The sequence below is a fragment of the Oncorhynchus nerka genome, linkage group LG10 (genome assembly GCF_034236695.1).
Source record: "Oncorhynchus nerka isolate Pitt River linkage group LG10, Oner_Uvic_2.0, whole genome shotgun sequence".
Lineage (NCBI taxonomy): Eukaryota > Metazoa > Chordata > Actinopteri > Salmoniformes > Salmonidae > Oncorhynchus > Oncorhynchus nerka.
In genome coordinates this window covers 22,425,243-22,447,600 of record NC_088405.1, presented here as the reverse complement: position 1 = coordinate 22,447,600, position 22,358 = coordinate 22,425,243, and the positions used below count along the sequence as shown (strand labels likewise).

Sequence of the window (22,358 nt, the reverse complement as noted above, 5' to 3'; positions counted from 1 at the left end):
TATTGGGCCGACTCTCTTCTCTGTATACATCAATGATGTCGCTCTTGCTGCTGGTGAGTCTCTGATCCACCTCTACGCAGACGACACCATTCTGTATACTTCTGGCCCATCTTTGGACACTGTGTTAACAACCCTCCAGACGAGCTTCAATGCCATACAACTCTCCTTCCGTGGCCTCCAACTGCTCTTAAATACAAGTAAAACTTAATGCATGCTCTTCAGCAGATCGCTGCCCGCACCTGCCCGCCCGTCTAGCATCACTACACTGGACGGTTCTGACTTAGAATATGTGGACAACTACAAATACCTAGGTGTCTGGTTAGACTGTGAACTCTCCTTCCAGACTCACATCAAACATCTCCAATCCAAAGTTAAATCTAGAATTGGCTTCCTATTTCGCAACAAAGCATCCTTCACTCATGCTGCCAAACATACCTTTGTAAAACTGAACATCCTATCGATCCTCGACTTCGGCAATGTCATTTACAAAATACCCTCCAATACCCTACTCAATAAATTGGATGCTGTCTATCACAGTGCCATCCGTTTGGTCACCAAAGCCCCATATACTACCCGACACCGCGACCTGTACGCTCTCGTTGGCTGGCCCTCGCTTCATACTCGTCGCCAAACCCACTGGCTCCAGGTCATCTACAAGACCCTGCTAGGTAAAGTCCCCCCTTATCTCAGCTCGCTGGTCACCATAGCAGCACCCACCTGTAGCACGTGCTCCAGCAGGTATATCTCTCTGGTCACCCCCAAAGCCAATTCCTTCTTTGGCCGCTTCTCCTTTCAGTTCTCTGCTGCCAATGACTGGAACGAACTACAAAAATCTCTGAAACTGGAAACACATCTCCCTCACTAGCTTTAAGCACCAGCTGTAAGAGCAGCTTACTGATTACTGCACCTGTACATAGCCCATCTATAATTTAGCCCAAACAACTACCGCTTCCCCTACCTTATTTATTTATTTATTTTGCTCCTTTGCAGCCCATTATTTCTATTTCTACTTTGCACATTCTTCCACTGCAAATCTACCATTCCAATGTTTTACTTGCTATATTGTATTTACTTCGCCACTATGGCCTTTGCCTTTACCTCCCTTATCTCACCTCATTTGTGCACATTTTGTATATAGACGTATTTTTCTACTGTATTATTGACTGTATGTTTGTTTTACTCTGTGTAACTCTGTGTTGTATGTTTCGAACTGCTTTGCTTTATCTTGGCCAGGTCGCAATTGTAAATGAGAACTTGTTCTCAACTTGCCTACCTGGTTAAATAAAGGTACAATTTAAAAAAGCACCAGACATTTCCAAATCGCAGACACACACAAGTACTTGACCCTGTAGATGTTTTAATTTTTTAAATGTTTTAAATGATTATTTATTACAAAAGACACAAGGAAGGGGTAACATTAAATTATTAGAACATGAAGGACAAACAATACAGCATCAAGACACTATCAAACATGGTCCCCCACAGTTCCCCAATTGCTGTCCCTCAACCATTCGAGACCTCTCCCACAGCCCCCCCCCCCCCCAAACAACAATGCAACAACAACAAAAATCAACAAATTAAAAACAAAGGACATCAAGGACAACTGAAATTTTAACAGCAATGCCTACTTTATATGTTTGTGTGCATGTCTGGCACTATTACATGTATGTGTGTGTTCTTGTATGTGTTTATTTATTTATTTTTTCCTTCATCTTTTGACCATCATTCTCTCTCTCACACAGCAACTCCATTCCCTCCAATTCCACATACCAACCCTCAGCTTCCCTCAGGCCATCCCATCTATCTCTGCTGGTCACCCTCAGCCCATCCCATCTATCTCTGCTGGACACCCTCAGCCCATTCCATCTATCTCTGCTGGTCACCCTCAGCCCATCCCATCTATCTCTGCTGGTCACCCTCAGCCCATCCCATCTATCTCTGCTGGACACCCTCAGCCCATCCCATCTATCTCTGCTGGTCACCCTCAGTCCATCCATCCCATCTATCTCTGCTGGTCACCCTCAGCCCATCCCATCTATCTCTGCTGGCCACCCACTTCGTGTTTCTATGCAACACATATCTTTCAACTATACTATGATGTTTAACATACAATTTCAATCTATCTAATTTAATAGAATCTACAGATTGCATGTTGAAGATAAATACTTTTACTAAGAGTGTTAGTATATTAGGTATTGACTGACCCGGTCTCTCCAGATCTCCTATCAGTACTATTTCTAGGGTCAATTATAGATCAATGTTATACATTTTCAGCCATTCCTGAACCTGAGACCAGAAACAGGCTACCTGAGGGCAATCCCAAAATAAATGGTCTATTGATTCTGTATCCTCGCAACAAAATCTGCAGAGCTTCGATGATTATATGCCCCAAATTTTCAACATTTTGTTGGTGGCAAGAATTCTATATAATAATTTTAGCTGAAAAACACGAAGTCTTGAATCTTGCGTTGTTTTATATATCAACTCATACACCCTGTACCATGGAATCGGTACATCAAAAATCTCTTCCCAACTATTTTGCAATCTGTATGGCACAGTTGTCAACATCCTGGTCCTCAAATGAAACTGGTATACTTTCCTATTTATGCTATTTTTATTCCTCCCTGTAGGCTTATCTAACGTCTATGTCAGACACATTGGCCAAATATAGTTTACTCAAATCCCCTCTGCACTTAAGGCATTGAACTTCCATGTGTATTATGCATAACTGTAGATAGTTCCCCTTGGTTCACTCCAGACCTGACTGCCCTCGACCAGCACAAAAACATCCTGTGGCGGACTGCAATAGCATCGAATAGCCCCCGTGATATGCAACTGTTCAGGGAAGTCAGGAACCAATACACGCAGTCAGTCAGGAAAGCTAAGGCCAGCTTCTTCAGGCAGAAGTTTGCATCCTGTAGCTCCAACTCCAAAAAGTTCTGGGACACTGTGAAGTCCATGGAGAACAAGAGCACCTCCTCCCAGCTGCCCACTGCACTGAGGCTAGGTAACACGGTCTCCACCGATAAATCCACGATTATCGAAAGCTTCAATAAGCACTTCTCAATGGCTGGCCATGCCTTCCGCCTGGCTACTCCAACCTCGGCCAACAGCTCCGCCCCCCGCAGCCCTCGCCCAAGCCTCTCCAGGTTCTCCTTTACCCAAATCCAGATAGCAGATGTTCTGAAAGAGCTGCAAAACCTAGACCCGTACAAATCAGCTGGGCTTGACAATCTGGACCCTCTATTTCTGAAACTATCTGCCGCCATTGTCGCAACCCCTATTACCAGCCTGTTCAACCTCTCTTTCATATCGTCTGAAATCCCCAAGGATTGAAAGCTGCCGCAGTCATCCCCCTCTTCAAAGGGGAGACACCCTGGACCCAAACTGCTATAGACCTATATCCATCCTGCCCTGCCTATCTAAGGTCTTCGAAAGCCAAGTCAACAAACAGGTCACTGACCATCTCGAATCCCACCGTACCTTCTCTGCTGTGCAATCTGGTTTCGAGCCGGTCACGGGTGCACCTCAGCCACGCTCAAGGTACTAAACGATATCATTACCGCCATCGATAAAAGACAGTACTGTGCAGCCGTCTTCATCGACCTCGCCAAGGCTTTCGACTCTGTCAATCACCATATTCTTATCGGCAGACTCAATAGCCTCGGTTTCTCGGATGACTGCCTTGCCTGGTTCACCAATTACTTTGCAGACAGAGTTCAGTGTGTCAAATCGGAGGGCATGCTGTCCGGTCCTCTGGCAGTCTCTATGGGGGTGCCACAGGGTTCAATTCTCGGGCCGACTCTTTTCTCTGTATATATCAATGATGTTGCTCTTGCTGCGGGCGATTCCTGATCCACCTCTACGCAGACGACACCATTCTATATACTTTCGGCCCGTCATTGGACACTGTGCTATCTAACCTCCAAATGAGCTTCAATGCCATACAGCACTCCTTCCGTGGCCTCCAACTGCTCTTAAACGCGAGTAAAACCAAATGCATGCTTTTCAACCGATCGCTGCCTGCACCTGCATGCCCGACTAGCATCACCACCCTGGATGGTTCCGACCTTGAATATGTGGACATCTATAAGTACCTAGGTGTCTGGCTAGACTGCAAACTCTCCTTCCAGACTCACATCAAACATCTCCAATCGAAAATCAAATCAAGAGTCTGCTTTCTATTCCGCAACAAAGCCTCATTCACTCACGCCGCCAAGCTTACCCTAGTAAAACTGACTATCCTACCGATCCTCGATTTCGGCGATGTCATCTACAAAATGGCTTCCAACACTCTACTCAGCAAACTGGATGCAGTCTATCATAGTGCCATCCGTTTTGTCACCAAAGCACCTTATACCACCCACCACTGCGACTTGTATGCTCTAGTCGGCTGGCCCTCGCTACATATTCGTCGCCAGACCCACTGGCTCCAGGTCATCTACAAGTCCATGCTAGGTAAAGCTCCGCCTTATCTCAGTTCACTGGTCACGATGGCAACACCCATCCGTAGCACACGCTCCAGCAGGTGTATCTCACTGATCATCCCTAAAGCCAACACCTCATTTGGCCGCCTTTCGTTCCAGTACTCTGCTGCCTGTGACTGGAACGAACTGCAAAATCGCTGAAGTTGGAGACTTTTATCTCCCTCACCAACTTCAAACATCAGCTATCCGAGCAGCTAACCGATCGCTGCAGCTGTACATAGTCTATTGGTAAATAGCCCACCCATTTTCACCTACCTCATTCCCATACTGTTTTTATACTGTTTTTTTAATTTTTTTATTTACTTTTCTGCTCTTTTGCACACCAATATCTCTACCTGTACATGACCATCTGATCATTTATCACCCCAGTGTTAATCTGCAAAATTGTATTATTCGCCTACCTCCTCATGCCTTTTGCACACATTGTATATAGACTGCCCATTTTTTTTCTACTGTGTTATTGACTTGTTAATTGTTTATTCCATGTGTAACTCTGTGTTGTCTGTTCACACTGCTATGCTTTATCTTGGCCAGGTCGCAGTTGCAAATGAGAACTTGTTCTCAACTAGCCTACCTGGTTAAATAAAGGTGAAATAAAAAAAATAAAAAAATAAAAAATTGTTTCGTAATAGCATTGTTAATCATAGCTTTCTGAAATATGCATTTGTACTGCCGGCTAAGTGACCATCAGTATTGTTGAAGTGGGGACCATTACTATTATCAGTATTGTTGAAGTGGGGACCATTACTATTATCAGTATCGTTTAACGTGGGGACCATTACTATTATCAGTATCGTTTAACGTGGGGACCATTACTATTATCAGTATCGTTTAACGTGGGGACCATTACTATTATCAGTATCGTTTAACGTGGGGACCATTTCTATTATCAGTATTGTTGAAGTGGGGACCATTACTATTATCAGTATCGTTTAACGTGAGGACCATTACTATTATCAGTATCGTTTAACGTGGGGACCATTACTATTATCAGTATTGTTGAAGTGGGGACCATTTGTTGACTTATTATCAGTATTGTTGATCGTATTGTTGAACGTATTGTTGATGGGGGACCATTACTATTATCAGTATTGTTGACCATTACTATTATCAGTATCGTTTAGGGGGCCATTACTATTATCAGTATTGTTGACCATTACTATTATCAGTGGGGACCATTACTATTATCAGTATTGTTGAAGTATTGTTGAAGTGGGGACCATTACTATTATCAGTATTGTTGAACGTGGGGACCATTACTATTATCAGTATTGTTGAAGTGGGGACCATTACTATTATCAGTATTGTTGAAGTGGGGACCATTACTATTATCAGTATTGTTGACGTGGGGGCCATTACTTTTATCAGTATTGTTGACGTGGGGATCATTACTATTATCAGTATTGTTGACGTGGCGACCATTACTTTTATCAGTATTGTTGACCAGAATATTGTTCTCAACAGCGTCCTGGTCATCTCCTGCTTGGCAAAGTGTAAATGGATAGATACAAAAGTTGATATTGTTTTCTTTATCAGACGTAAATCTTGTTGGATTGTTTTTGTTTCTATACTGTATTGACAGTAGAAAGTGCACTTGGAAGGACATTATTTTATCACCGATTCTCCCACTCATTCATAAAGCAATTTAACGACTGGATGTACAAGCTTAGAAAAAAAGCTCATCTAGAACCTAAAAGTGTTCTTCGCCTCTCCCACTAGGCGAACCCTTTTTGGTTCCAGGTAGAACCCTTTTTGGTTCCAAGTAGAACCTTTTCCACAGTGTTCTACATAGAACCCAAGAGTTCTACCTGGAACCAAAAAGGGTTATCCTATGGGGACAGCCGAAGAAACCGTTTGGAACCCTTTTTTTCTAAGAGTGTATCTGTAAAGATCTGACACCACCTTAAACCCTGACCAGTGACAGTATTCTCATCGCTTCACTGCAGGACCATTGCTAAAAAAAATGTCCTTTTTACTCTTATATTTCAGAGATTCATATGAGATCATTTTAGGAACATTAGGAGACACTGAAGGACTGGGAGTGGTATAAGATGAATTGGGGCTGTCAATTGTGTAGTGTCTCAGATCTAATGAAATCCAAATCTAATGAAATTGTGCAAAGGCAATTGCAACACATATCACTCGTACATTTCTTTCTCCGACATCCCCCCCCGCATTCCCATTATATATTTTCACACCCCTGAAATATTGTTTCAAATGCATTTATGTAAGTGTGATAATTAGACCTCAGTGGAAATACTGTTAGCAGTCATGGTGATGGTTATTGGGGGGGAGGAAATAATATCTTCAACATTTGTAGATGGACTTGATATTTCACAAATGTAAATGAATGTGAACCAGCACTTTTGATTGAATTGTCCTGATATGATAATTGATAGGATTTTCATGGTCAGCACCATATTTTGACTGGGAGTTTATCACTGTAGTCTGATGGGTACTGTTTGTAAATACATAAGGGGGAAAACCTTTCAATACATAGGATCAAAACCTAAACTTAATCTTCTTCTGCAACACAATATTTTTTTCTCCTGAAGAAGACCTTTACTGAGTGATGGATGCATTTCAAGGAACTACTGGTTCAGTTTTTCCAGGTAAACACATTCTGAGGTAGTGAGGTGGCTTTATCTGTAACAAATCAGATCAAACAGCTGCTATCATTGTTCGTTTTAATTCTTTGTTTTTCAAGCTGTCATGTCTGGAATTGGAACCAAGCATCGTAATATCCATGGCTTTGCTTTGCGTCATCACATACTCTTAAACAGCTACAGTATATGACATTGAATATAATATTGTAGTTCAAAGGCAGGATGGTGCAGTAATCTGGTTTTGTTTCTGCTGGCTGTCATCTGTGGGGGGATATGCTTGCCAGCCCCCCTCCCTCTACCCCTCTCAGGTAGTAGTATACCGTGTGCCTTTATCTGCCCTGCTCATAGCCAATGATCTGAGCTATGGCTTTCCTGGCCTTGGGCCTGTAGAATGTCTATTGTTCCTCTCCTCTGCTGCAGTCAGCTGGGTGCTTCATTATCCAGAAATGCACAGTACACTGTCCAACACAACACAGATACACTCTGTAGATCAGATAGCACTGACCAATAGAATAGAACTGCAGTAATAAATACTGTATAGCACACTAAGGCAGAACAACAGCAGAGCAGATCAGCAGCTGGCTAGATTGGATGGAGAAAGCAGACAAAAGAGCAGAGACAGATGTATCTGATAATTCAGCTCAGGTTGTCTGATGGATCAAACACTAACCGAGTCAGAGAAGATGGGCTGTTAGACGGTCAGCAGTGGCCAGACAGAAATCGGATTAGACACCTATGGATTTGACCAGACGCTCAAGATGACACCCTCACAGATGATTTACTTTTGTTTGGTGATTGAAGTCGATGGCAGATTTGACATGTTTATATTTATGGGATACATGTACACTGTACAGCAGATCATGCCTGTGTTGTAGGAAAACAGTGTGTGGAGACTGCCCTCTGTTGGTGGCTGTGTGTTATAACACTGCTGCAGGGAAGGTTGACTATTCATCATTTTAATTAAGGTGAAAATTAAATCAGACTGTGGAAATACCATGGGTCATAACAAAGAAGTGTGTGTGTGTGTGTGCTTTGCAATATCTTTGTGATTGTAGCTTAATGTTTATTCAGTACACAGTATGGGAGGATTATGTTGCCAACGTGGAATAGACGTTGAATTGATGTCTGTTCCCAGTGGTGTCTTTTCTGACATCTAACACACTGCAACGTCACTATCACAATGGTATAAATGTAATCCATTGGTTTCCATAATCCTGTAATATTCAAATGCACCTTGGTTTTAAACAGGTTATTCTTTTGTCATCCTGGTGGCTACAAATGTTCATCTATGCAATACATTTCTGTGCAGGTACTTATCCTATTGGTAATATTATAATCATGTGATGTAATCATGTGAAATTTGAAAACATTGCTGTCAGTTTGCCACTTCATGCCACCTAATAGTGTTCAATGTCTTTCCTTTGCTGTGGATCATTTGTTTGTAATCTACACATGTGCAGTGTGTGTATAACTCATAATACCCGCTGAGGATTTATCATTTATCTACTACAGACCTGCCAACTACAATTTCCTTTGGAATCATGTGAGCTAACTAATATTATTCATGCATATGTGTGTATCAATTTATATAGTGTGCCTGTCTGACTTTGTGTGAGAACTGAGGAGCTACAGGAGTTGTGATTTTGCCCAGATGTACCGGTCTGTCTCTGGCTGAGGTTCTCACTCCGTATGGCTTGAACAGAGGGAGGGGAAGATGGCTGGAGTGGATTTGTATTGGATGGAATAGAAGAGGGGGAAGGATCATGAAAGGTAGGAGGGCTGAGGAGAATGGACCATCTATCTTTCCCAATCTCACGATCTGTGTTTCCAACTAAAGGGTGGAGAAGTGTGAGGAAGAGATACAGAAGGGGAGGGAGAGCGAGTGAGGGAAAGGGAAGGAGAAGGGGAAAATGGAGTGAGAAATAGAGAGAGTATGAGAGAGGGAGAGATTGATAGCATGTCAGGACTCAGTAGCTTCCTGTTTCTACACTCTACATTATACCTTTCATTTGGACACTGTCCAGCCAACAGGAATAGGAGCGTGTGAGGGGACAGCATCCCCTGCCCTGTCAGAAACAGGCTCCTGCCCAGAAAACAAGCACACACACACACACACACACACACCCACGTGTGCTGCGGAGAGGACTATCGACGCAGGGGTGCATCATGAAGGTGAGTTCTACTCACTCAAAGAAAGCCAAATAATTTCAGAGAGGTCAGCAGCTACTGTTTCACTAGGAACGTTGCCAGCTGGCGTGTCATCTTTTAGCTCACATTCATGTGTCAGCTTACGTGGGATTGTGTTGTTGTAGCTCGCAATGAGACTTTGAAATTTAAAACAGGTGAATGTGTTTTTGGCTGTGAACAGTGTTGTTCTCTGAGCTTTTGATGCTACAGTATGTACGTACAATATGCTTAGCTGAGAGGTCATTGATCTCAGTGCAAACTGTACATTTTGATTTGCTTGCCTTTTAAGTACTTCACAACACCACTGGGTTGTAGTTTTTGATGAAGACATTGAAAATAGGTGAGGGATTTGGGCTCTTCAGTAGTTGGGGGATGTACAGTATAACGTTTAGGGGAAGGCAGTGTTGCTGAAGGTGATGCTGGGTTGTTTGCTTGAGGATGAAGTTACACTAAATAAAGATTGCTGTGAAGACATATATCACTAAATTACTGACCACATTTAGTCATGACATGAAACAGCTCATGGTTTCATGCTAAACAACATTCCCAGATTTCAAATGTTTATAAGGTTGGTGGGTCATTCCCATATTTGTCAAATGTTTTTGGAATTTGGTGTGGTTCCAGTCATTTTGTCATCTGTCATATTGTTGTCACATTGCAGACGACACCACTGAGATGCTGAGGATGTTTGACCGGGGATACAGGGTTGAAGGGTTTGTGTAGATATTTTTTACAACCTCTTTGGGGGGTGTCACAGCTCACTTAGCAGTAAGGGAAGGCGCAAAGTGCAGCAACTCTCCCTCGCATCGGCCGTCACTCTTTCAGCACCGCTGCACAAAACAAAGCTGACAACTGAAGCATGCAGCCAATATGACACAGGCTGACCTGCTATTCTGCCTGTGGGGAAATGAGTGGAGGGGGAGGGGTTTCTCTCTAAATTCCACTTGCAGACAGGATCTCTATGCATAGAGCGTGCCAACGCGCGCACACACATACACACTGAGCTAACAGAACTCATCCAGCAGAAAGCCCATAGGAGAGGGAAGCCAGAATTACTTGGAGTGGTACCCATGGAAACATCACCACTGGCTCACCTCTGCCTCCTCAGGTAGTTCCAAATCAAATCGTATTGGTCACATATGTGTTCAGCAGATGTTATTGTGAGTATGGTGAAATTATTTCGCTTCTAGTTCCGACAGTGCAGCAGTATCTAACAAGTAATCTAACAATTTCACAACAACTACCTAATACACACAAATCTAAGTAAAGGAATGGAATAAAAACATATAAATATGTGGATGAGCAATGTCAGAGCGTCATAGGCTAAGATGCAATAGATGGTATAGAATACAGTATATACATACGAGATGAGTAATGCAAGATATGTAAACAGTATTAAAGTGACTAGTGTTCCATTTATTAAAGGGACTAATGATTTCAAGTCTGTTTGTAGGCAGTAGCCTCTCTGTGCTAGTGATGGCTATTTAACAATCTGATGGCCTTGAAATAGAAGCTGTTTTTCAGTCTCTTGGTCCCAGCTTTAAAGCACCTGTACTGACCTCGCCTTCTGGATGATAGCGGGGTGAACAAGCAGTGGCTCGGGTGGTTGTGCTTGATGATCTTTTTGGCCTTCCTGTGACATTGGGTGCTGTAAATGTCCTGGCGGGTAGGTAGTTTGCCCCCGGTGATGTGTTGTGTAGACCGCACCACCCTCTGGAGGTGCAGTTGCCGTACCAGGCGGTGATTCAGCCCCACAGGATGCTCTCAACTGTGCATCTGTACAACAATGCAGTTGGTGGGGTCAGTTTATGAGATCAGTTGGCGGGGTCAGTTAAGGATTACATTGTTACTTACGGCTTACAGTCTCTGAGGATATGAGTAACATATCTTAGTCCCACACACTGGCAGACTGTTTGTTTAGCAGTGTTTCCCAAACTCCATCCTGCCCCCCCCCTCCCTTGGTGCACGTATTGTTTTTTGCCCTAGCACTACACAGCTGATTCAAATAATGAACGCTTGATGATGAGTTGGTTATTTGAATCAGCTGTGTAGTGCTGGGGCCTCAGCACTGAGTTTGGGAAACACTGGTTTATGGCACAAGTGTCACAGTGTTTTGTGTGTGTGGGAAGCAAACTGAAATTTTAATATTGTTTTCGCAGACCTCGTGCTGTGAGACGGTTCCCTGGGCAGTATTCTGTCCTAATGTCTGAATCTTATTTTAGACTCATTCTGCTGACTGGTGTAATATGGAAGCACTAGTATGCCAAGCTTTACATAGTATGCCAATCCCAATTATTATTATTATTTATTTATTTTTTTAAACATATATATGTCAACTATTAATGGAACTTTGATTGCACAAAATAACCTTTTCAAAATCATTGCTTACATTGCTTCTATCACAAGGGGACGGACCCTACCCCTCCTACCCAAGTGCATTAGGTCACAGTGCTCTGGAGATCATATATCACAAGGTTTGAATGAGCGGATGGGCTGACCACGGACCAGTTATGGTCACGAGCTCAGAGGTCTCTGTGAGCCTGTAATGGCCAAGCCAGTGCTGCAGGCTGCAGCCTATAGGGGCTCCACGAGGGAGGGACTGGGACGGCAACAGTGCTACCATCCCTGGCTGGACCAATAATACTGCAGCATGGAGAGACGTATCATTGATCGTCTCTTGACTGGACTAAACTAATGGTGCCGCTCCAAAAATAATGAGATCTAATAAGTCTGATTTATAAAAACATGAATTACTGCATGTCCCTTTATTAGATTATATGCTAAGGGAAATGGTTTTGAATTGTGTTTGAGATAGCTTGGTTGATGCTTGAAAGTGATTTATTTGATCAGATATTCTACCTTCTCTCTCCCTTCTTCTACCACAATGGAATTTCTGATTATCTGGCAGGGCATTTAACCCATCTTTTTCTCAATTACTGGAAGAAATTGATACATTTTGCAGTTATTCGCAATAATTTCATGTCACACATGCAAACACACACACACACACACACACACTTTCCACTAATTGGTCTTTGGATCTGAAAAAAAGATCAGAGTTGGGTTGCTTGTCTAAGCACATCCATATAGACACACAAATGGACACTAACATAACACATTTCCCTAATGCAGAATGTGTAAGTTATTTAGCTTTCAGAGTGTGTCCGAGTCTCTTTTAGTATGTAGCTTGGAGCAGTAGTGATGGGAGTTTACGCACCCTCTAAATCAGACAGCAATTCACAGATCAGCCCTGGCAGTGCACAGCATTGATTTCCATTGTTACGTAGACCATACTTAACTTAACATTTCTGTGTCACCAGAGGATTTTAGCTTCATGGATAAATTATTAGACTGTATTAGTGATTTAAATACATGGGTACTTATTGTTGGAGCCCAAGCACAGAGAGAGAGAATCTGTCTGGACATTTTAATTCACGGGCAATAAAAATTAAACACCAGGTGAAAAACCTAGGTGTTGTTTTAGATTCTGAACTCAATTTCGAATCCCACATTAGGAATGTGACAAATATCTTTTTAACCCCTTGAGGAACATTGCCAAGGTGTGACCGTTTCTCTCTCGTGCTGACACAGAGAGACTCATCCATGCTTTTATTACGAGCAGGCTTGACTACTGTAATACTCTCTTGTCTGGTCTACCCAAGAAAGCCATTGGTCAACTGCAAAACATACAGAATGCAGCAGCACGGGTACTGAGCAAGACCAGACGAAGAGCACACATTACATCAGGTTTAAGGTCTCTGCAATGGCTGCCTGGGAGTTTTAGAATTTATTTTAAGATTCTTCTATTGGTTTTTAAATCAATCCACGATTGTGCACCCCAATACATGTTATACATGCTTTTAAGTTATGTACCCAGTATGTCCCTCAGGTCCTCTGGCACTGGCATTTTAACTATCCCAAAGGCTAGGATGAAGAGGCATGGAGAAGCAGCCTTTAGTTATTATGCCCCCGGCCTCTGGAACAGCCTGCCAGAGAACCTGAGGGGAGGCCAAACTGTGGACCTTTTTTGCTTCACTTTTCCTTAGGGTGATTTTTAATCGTTGGGTTTTTGTTATTCTTAAATTTTCTATCCTCTTGTGTTTGTGTTGTAAATATTTAAGTTATTTTATTTTCCTTGTTTATGATTTTTTTTCCTGTGAAACACATTGCGTTGCATTCCATGTCTGAAATGTGCTGTATAAATAAAGCTTGATGATTTGAATATAAAACTCGACAGATATGCAGAGAGGGCAGAAGCAGGAAGAAGCATTAGAAGAACTGTAGGATATATACAGTACTATTTCTACTGTAAATGGAGATAGCTTACTGTAGCCCACAAAACTGGTGTTTCTGCACCATCATACAGTAATTTGTTCTATTTCTTTGATGTGTTCGAGGCTTTTATTCTATTCTGTCCTCTGACAAAGATGGTGGTTAATTGGTCCCTTGTCTAGGGGAAATGGCCTGCTTTCTGTCAGTGCAGCAGTTCTGAAATTTCTGCTGCGTTGTTCCCATCATCATGGTGTTCGTGCTCCACCAGCTGTCCTCTGGTCATGAAAGCCCCAGGCTGAGGCTTCTCAGGGATGAGGGGAAGGGTCCCAGGGTCTGGAAAACTAGTCTTCTCCCATCTGGCATTAGAGGTGTCTGGAGCCTCAGATTTCATGTTGCTCTAATGGAGGCTTAATTGACTTATTGATCAGAAGGGGCCTGGATGCGATCAATGGGCTGAGCTGGCTGCAGGGCAGGGAGCGGGTCCCAGCCCTTCAGACTAAAGTAGACGCGATCCTTACCAGTTACCACTCCAAGAGATAGTGGAGAGAGAGAACATGTTCCTGACAAATTCTCAGGGTGTTGATATTGTATTTTCTATCTTGTTGATTGCATTTTTTCCACTGGAGCCATTTTATAGCTACATAAATAACCTGCACCTTTTTGGCCAGTTTTCTCTTTCTTTTTACCCTCTCTCTGTTTTCCCTCTTTCCAGTAATGTTTGCTAATTTCCTCTCAGGTTTCTGTGGTTACTCAGAGGTCTGTATTGATATGGAGATATAATGAATACATTCCCATTAATAAAGAGGAAGACGATAATAGAAAGAAATACTCAAAAAAAGAAAAGCATATCTGCCATTTTTTCCCTTGTCATCTTTCCCTGATTTTAAATATTTCCCCCATCCTTCTTTATCCCATAACATCCTGTGGAGTTTTAAATCATTGTGGGGAGATGTAGTGAGTTCCAAGGCAAACGCCAGCGTTTGTCTTCTGACCTTTCTGTGTGGAGGCGGTATTGGAAAGGTCAGGGAAAAGGTCTCACGCAAATTTCAGCCAGAGAACCATAGCAATGATCGACTTGACTGCCATTGACAAGGAGATGCATCACAAATATGATGGCTGACTCATGGATATTGAATAGTTACAACTGATTGTTGATAACAATTATTAGCGACCTCCATTTCCAATGTTAATGTTCCTTTAGGAGATTCCACATAAAGATCCAGTCTGGTGTTAACTTGGGTTGGTGCAATTGAATATGCTACAGTCAAAGAACCATTAGAGCTAAACAATATGCATTCTAAACACCCATCACACCATTGTGTAATTGGCCATATTAATCACTGGGTCACATGGGCTCCAATAACCAATCACAGACAGCAAAGCTCCTCCTGTTGGAACCTATGCAGCACATTTGTCAGTCACCAGCAGATAGCTAGCTCAGGCCAGGGAAGAAGGACTATCCACTCTTATTGTAGCCACAAATTTCAAGGCTGACCCCAGTACTGCAGGCATTGTTTGCAGAAAACAGGATCCCCTATTAAAGGGAATGAGGAAATGTCAATCTTCATGTAAAAAATAAAATAAAACCGAAGACAATCATGGTAGCAATTATTGCTTCTATTACACCAGGTGTATGTCCTGATTATCCAAAAAAATTGAACAGGGAGTTATAAGTATAATTTAGTTGCTAATGGTAACCTGCAGTACCCCGGTTTGCCTTCAACATGAGTTACTCAATGAGAGGGGGCAGCACTGAACTAGCCTGCAACATCACTTCCTGGATTAGTGCCAACTGCACATGTTATGTTTCCATGAGATGCCATTTTAACCTGACTTCCTTGGCTTCAAATGTACATTTTACCTATAACATGTTAGTATTGAAATCGTAAATTACTTCTCAGAGTGTAGACTGGGGTCTAGTACCCAGTGAAAACATGACACACTGGATCAAGGAGGATGATGGATAATATTGGCAGGACTCACAATAATCAGAGCTAACCTTCAGGCCCAGTCCCGATGGAGTGAATAGATCGCAACACAATCCCCTGATGATTGGGAATTGATAAATGCTGCAGGCGTTATGTATGATGGATAATATTGGCAGGACTCACAATAATCAGAGCTAACCTTCAGGCCCAGTCCCGATGGAGTGAATACACAGGAAGCGGCGCAGGTCCTAATCCAGGCACTTGTCATCTCCCGTCTGGATTACTGCAACTCGCTGTTGGCTGGGCTCCCTGCCTGTGCCATTAAACCCCTACAACTCATCCAGAACGCCGCAGCCCGTCTGGTGTTCAACCTTCCCAAGTTCTCTCACGACCCCGCTCCTCCGCTCCCTCCACTGGCTTCCAGTTGATGCATCCGCTACAAGACCATGGTGCTTGCCTACGGAGCTGTGAGGGGAACGGCACCTCAGTACCTCCAGGCTCTGATCAGGCCCTACACCCAAACAAGGGCACTGCGTTCATCCACCTCTGGCCTGCTCGCCTCCCTACCACTGAGGAAGTACAGTTCCCGCTCAGCCCAGTCAAAACTGGCTGCTCTGGCCCCCAGTGGTGGAACAAACTCCCTCACGACGCCAGGACAGCGGAGTCAATCACCACCTTCCGGAGACACCTGAAACCCCACCTCTTTAAGGAATACCTAGGATAGATAAAGTAATCCCTCTCACCCCCTCCCCTGAAAAGATTTAGATGCACTACTGTTCCACTGGAGGTCATAAGGTGAATGCACCAATTTGTAAGTCGCTCTGGATAAGAGCGTCTGCTAAATGACTTAAATGTAAATGTAATGCCTCTACACAAATTGCCAACAGATTGAAACTGGGCGTGCCTCTTGTTTGTTTTATTGGAGATAATGCATTAGGAAAGGAACAGTGAGTCAGGTCTCTAAAGCCTTGTTCACATTGGCAGTTTGAAGTGACTCAAATTCCTTCTTTTTTTTGCATATCCGATTAAAATCAGTTGTTTTTCCTGCTGTCTGGACAGCCAAAAAGCAAATGAATTTCAAAAACAAAACTGATTTGAGCATTAAGGCTCGCAGTGTGAAAAAAGGCTTAAGATAAACAGTAAGTTGAGTGACAAACAACATGCCATGTGGCCAATGCGAACTGTTGTGTAGCAGACAAGGTTGATCATAGCCAATCTCACAATAGCAGTTTATGATCTAAAGGTGTTAGTGATTTTCGATAATATCAGAAGATGTGTCGGCTTTCAAGTATAGGGATTTGTTTTCTCAAGGGTTTTACCTTCCACATGAGCCCTGTTCAACTAAGCTGTAACTACAATTTGTGTATCAGAGCAGTTCTTCTTATCTTTGAATCCAAAATTCCCCTTGATATTCCATCCCGTTCTCTCCCCTCTTGATGAGATGAGCTTGAGGTTCCATTGATTGGTTCAGCTATGTGACTGGCCCTCAGATTGAACCTGACATACCTGGCAAATAGCCACACCAATACAGATATCCTAAAGCTTGCTTGCCAAGCTTTCTGTTCCTGAGTTGCATTGCCATGTCAATCATGGTCCTTTTGAAACGGTTCTTGGTCCTCGTCCTGTTGTGTTGAGGTATTACACAGTCCTCTGAGAGGCTGTTTAACAGCTTCTAGACTAAATGATTCATTCTTAACCAACATGACTTGAGCAGCTCTGCACTTCTAGGTGGAAATATTCAGGGGCTTGGAAAATGTATACCTTTTGCACCTTTTGTATATTTTCTGGGCCATCAGCACACGAGTACAGTCTGTCATTTATTCTGGAGATGGAAAAGGAGTGAAAGACCATGCATCCCAGAGTGCTTAGCCTTGATGTGCTGAGTATGTGCAGATACACATCCAGCTGACAGGACACACTGTCCTGGCATCACTCACTGGCTCTGGGGACCTTCACGCTGTCATGTACAGAGTTGGTAAAGTACTGTAGTAAAACAGCTCTGTGTGATGGGAATGGCTGTAGAAAGCCAGGTAATAAGAAGACAGGAGCCAGGAGACTGAGGAACCAGACACTGTTTGGACGAGGTGGTGCATTTGCCAGCACTTTTTTTGCAGGTGTCAGAGATACGCACACAGAAGAATACCTTGTTTTTTATGTTAGTAGTCTAGGGAGTAGTTCAATGGTCTTAACGTTGTGAATCCACCCGCTAGTAAAAAGGTGAGGTGTGAGGTATCACGATCTCTTTCAATAATGACAGGAATGGAGGAGATCTTTATCCTAGTGAGATTGCCAAGGCGAACACCGCCATGTTTAGTTTTGCCTAACCCAGGTCGAGGCACAGACACGGTCTCAATGGGGATAGCTGAGCTGACTACACTGACTGTGCTAGTGGCAGACTCCACTAAGCTGGCAGGCTGGCTAACAGCCTGCTACCTGGCCTACACCCTATTTCATTGTGGAGCTAGAGGAGTTAGAGCCCCCTGTCTATGTTGGTAGATAAGATGAGAGCACCCCTCCAGCTAGGATGGAGTCCGTCACTCCTCAGCAGGCCAGGCTTGGTCCTGTTTGTGGGTGAGTCCCAGAAAGAGGGCCAATAATCTACAAATTCTATCTTTTGGGAGGGACAGAAAACAGTTTTCAACCAGCGATTGAGTTGTGAGACTGCTGTAGAGCTCATCACTCCCCCTAACTGGGAGGGGAGGGGGCCAGAGACAATTACTCAATGCTCAATTGCAATTCATCTGATCACTCTTCATAACATTCTGGAATATATGCAAATTGCCATCATACAAACTGAGGCAGCAGACTTTGTGAAAATTAATATTTGTGTCATTCTCAAAACTTTTGGCCACGACTGTACTTTACTGACCTATACTCTACTTTTCTGTACTGAGCTGTTTGGGCCAAATGAAGGTCAGTATGGAACGGACCGGAAAAAATGTCATCTCATAGAGAGAGAGAGATTTCTTCTCCACACTCTCGCTTTGGCCACCAGACGACAACGAAAACAATCATGAGCTGAACATAACAGTATGCCAAAGGAAGGGAGAACAGTAGCAGGTGACCCAACTGTGGTTTGACTACTATGATTTGCATTGTAGCCAATTCAATTGCAGTAATTTCGATTTGGTAACATAATTACGAGTTTTAATCACTTAATAATTCATAAGCAAAATTGATATAAATAAAAACACTAACCAATTAATAGAGCTACATTTTACTTCTGTGAACTTTTATCTTCCCTCATGAGGGAGACAAATTAGAATATATCTTGAAGATATGTGTGTTTTTGGTAGCGGAATAGCAAGGCACAAGCAATGTTTCTTAAACTTACAGAATGCAGAAAACAACTAAATATGTGTTGATATTAGTTGGCATGTGTCTTTCAGCATTATTGTGTACCTTTTTAAGACTATTTCTGGTAGATGTTTTGTTAGACCCCTTTTTCATTTGTGTGTATTGGGTATATGTTGTGTAATTTTAGATATGACTGCACTGTCGGAGCTAGAAGCACAAGAATTTCGCTACACCCACAATAACATCTGCTAATCACATGTATGTGACCAATAAGATTTGATTTGACCAGAAATAAGAGCTATTACTTATGCCAATTTTTGTTTAATGGAAAATGGTTTAAACATTTATCTTTGCATTTATTTCCCCCAGATATAGACTCTTAGCATTCATTTGACACCCAGTTTGATATGCTCCTATTAACTTCCCATGTTGGTGCTCATGGGTCCTTTTACATTGAAATGACCTGTGCCAACAAATTGATCCAACTTGAAGGGGCAATCAGTGGTTGCTACATCCATTTTTGGACTTGTATATTATTGACATGTAGGCCTACCCATGATTCATGAACAATATATATTATAAATGCCTCATGAGCTTATTTCAACCGTTGTTGTACCCCATTAGAACCCAAAATAGAAGCTAGTTTTACTCCAATGTTTGTCAACAAAGAAAATGTAAACAAACTAGATGGTTTTCAATACATGATTGAAACTATAGTTCTGATATCATGGATGGTCAGTCCTTGCGTCCATAGATCCGTCTATGAATTTGAGTGATTACATTTCTCCAGCCCCATCCCTCAGCGTTTTACTGAACCGGGGGTGGGGAGGCTGTTTTATTGTTTCTACTGCTGATTGCTGCTTTAAATGTATCATAAATTAAGCTAATTTAAGTTGGGTCGATTACTGCCTTGGTGAGCTATATTATTTAGGTAAAGTCAACCTTAGAAAAACTGTTACAGACCTCTGCATATAAATGGTTTATTTATATAGTAAAGTTGTTTTTGACCTTTTCAAATGATCTCTCTTTGTGTTCCTTTGAAACAGCATGAATATATGTTGATACATAACATGCATATAACAACATGTATGAGGGCTTTCCTGTGAGTTCACCCAACAGAGGTCCTTCCCTTTGTCCTTGGTGCAATGGATAACTGAATATCCACTGAATAATGTAATATAACTCATCTTAACATAATAGCTTTTCAGTAGTAACAAAATAAAGCCAGATATTACATTATCCATTGCTTGAAGATGTACACCTGACTGTTTACTACTGTAACTATCCCTCTACCTTAGGTGATCTACAGCTACGGTAATTCCTTTTCCTTAGTTGTTGTGCGTTATACCATCAGTTTAATTGATTACACTTCGCTCTCTTATAGTTACACCTCCCTCAGAGAGGTGCAAGATCTGAAGCTTTCCCTGTTACTTTTGGGTAGAGGGGCCATTTGTACTTGTTAAAGGGACACGCTTGAAAAATGTGATGTCCTCAAAGCATTATTCAGATTTAGCACCAACCTTCAGATATTTCATGAAACTCAAAGTTTTTTTTTTATTTCCAGGCTATTTATAATTCAAGACCAAGCTTCTCCTAGATTGCACATACAGTGCCATCAATCTCATCTTTATTTTTTTGGTCCTTGAAGTTTTCTTTTCAAATCAATCTACAGTTTTGGTGTCTTATCAGTGTTTTACACATTCTCCACACTACTGTAAGTCTCCTGTGTGTGAACTGTCTATATGTAGAAGGTAAACAGAGTTCTTACACCACTATGCATCAAGACTCTGTTGTTTAGGGAAATCCATCCAATCCTTTCACCCTGGTGCCTTTGTCAGTGTTCAGAGTCTCTGCACCCACATCAGTCTACCAGAGAAATGACCTGCTCTTTAACCAAGTACCAAGCCATTAGATGTCAGGAACGCCTGTACTCCTCAACTATACCGACTAAACTATGAGGAAAAATCCTCTTACTAAAGTACAGATGAGAAATGATATAGTATATAGTTATACTCTGGTTCTTTTTTATCTGCACAATATGCCAAGTTTGATAAGAAATCCTCCTCTTCGTTATACCTCATTACTACATTACTACTGTACTAGTGTCTGAAAGAATGGGAAAGTAAGTTGTGGTCGGCAAAGCTTCTATTGAAACGGAGTAATATTTCCAATCTAACTCAGTACTGGCACCTTTCTGAGCACTTATGTATAACAGTGTATAACTCAACTTTTTGGTTACACGGTTGAATATTTATACAATCTAATTTCCCCTGTCCTATTATTTTCCATTACAAGCTGGTGAGCGATGGCAGTTCTTCATAGAACAGCTGTGCTCATAACAGACAATGAGTCTCTTGAGGCACACTGAATATTAACTCTCTCTCTCCACTATTTCCACAAGGATGAGCAGTTTCTGTTGCAGATCTCTGCATCATTTCATAGGTAACAATGTTTGTGCGGGCATGCGTCAAGTCCATGATGTAAGGTTATGGTAAAGGCACTGTGGTAGACCTGCCTTGTGGATGGTAGGTAGATACTCTGTGCTGAGTGCTCTCTGGGGCTTGATGAAGGAATATTGTAGGTTACTGAACCCTCTAGTACAGAACAGATATGCAGGCTGTCTGTTAATCACTTCTGGGAGCCAAATATAGATTAAAGCATGCCTTTCTGCTTTGGTTTTTAGTGAATGCAATTAGCTTGTTACAAATGTGACGGACCCAAGAAGCTCATTTAAATTATACAACTTCCATGAGAAATCGCTGATTGTCAGGCCCTGTCGGTTTGGATCACCACTTGAAGCTTTATGCTGAAAGAAAGAAAAATGTGGTTTGTTGCGGGCATACACTGTAGACACCTTTCTTTCTGGGATAGCTGTATACAGATGAACTATCTTCATTTGATTACTCTGTCATCTCAAATGTATAGGTGTATTCAAAGTTTAAAAAGGCTTCTAAAGTTTGTCATTTCCACTTGAACATTTCTGATGTGATTTGCCCTCATGTAAAATCTATCAACCCCTATAAAAAATTGCCATGAATTATAATTCACATAAAACATTTCTTGTAACTGCAGGGTAATTTTCCTGTTGTGAGAAACTGGCAAAATTAAGATGGCACATTTTATACATGCTAAAGTGTACAGGGGACAGGCTTTTCCAACGCCTGTGCTGTATATAGGCTAAATCCATGGCTGAAGTCAACAGACAAACGCTCCAGCTCTTCCTCTATACTGGAATTGAATTTTCAGCAACTACAAAGGGAATAGAAAAAATCTTGTTGCATGATTTGATCATCAGCACAGACATCTCTGGCCACAGCAGCGGCTTACAGATACTTGGCTTGCCCCGAAACAAGACTGTTCATGAAACATGAGGCTTTCTTCTCTGCATAGGTTCTCCAATGGTTAGAGACAACATTAGTCAAATTATTCCAGTATAAGTAGTAAAAATAAACTCTTAGAAAAAAAGGTGCTATCTAGAACCTTAAAGGGTTATTGGCTGTTCCCCATAGGAGAATCCTTTGATGAATCCTTTTTGGTTGGAAGTTGAAAACCCTTTTGGTTCCAGGTACAACCCTTTTGGG

The 22,358-nt window shown here is 42.2% G+C and overlaps 1 protein-coding gene across 1 annotated transcript in view; it reads left to right on the top strand.

Moving 5' to 3' along the window:
* Nucleotides 1–8,951: 8,951 nt before the first annotated feature.
* The window catches only part of LOC115135024 (inactive phospholipase D5-like), a 64,580-nt gene continuing 51,173 nt past the window's right edge, over nt 8,952–22,358 (top strand). Inside the window, exon 1 of the mRNA XM_029669214.2 lies at nt 8,952–9,265. Within this exon, the coding sequence (XP_029525074.1) occupies nt 9,260–9,265 (6 nt within the window). The 5' untranslated portion in view covers nt 8,952–9,259. The remainder of the gene's footprint in view (nt 9,266–22,358) is intronic.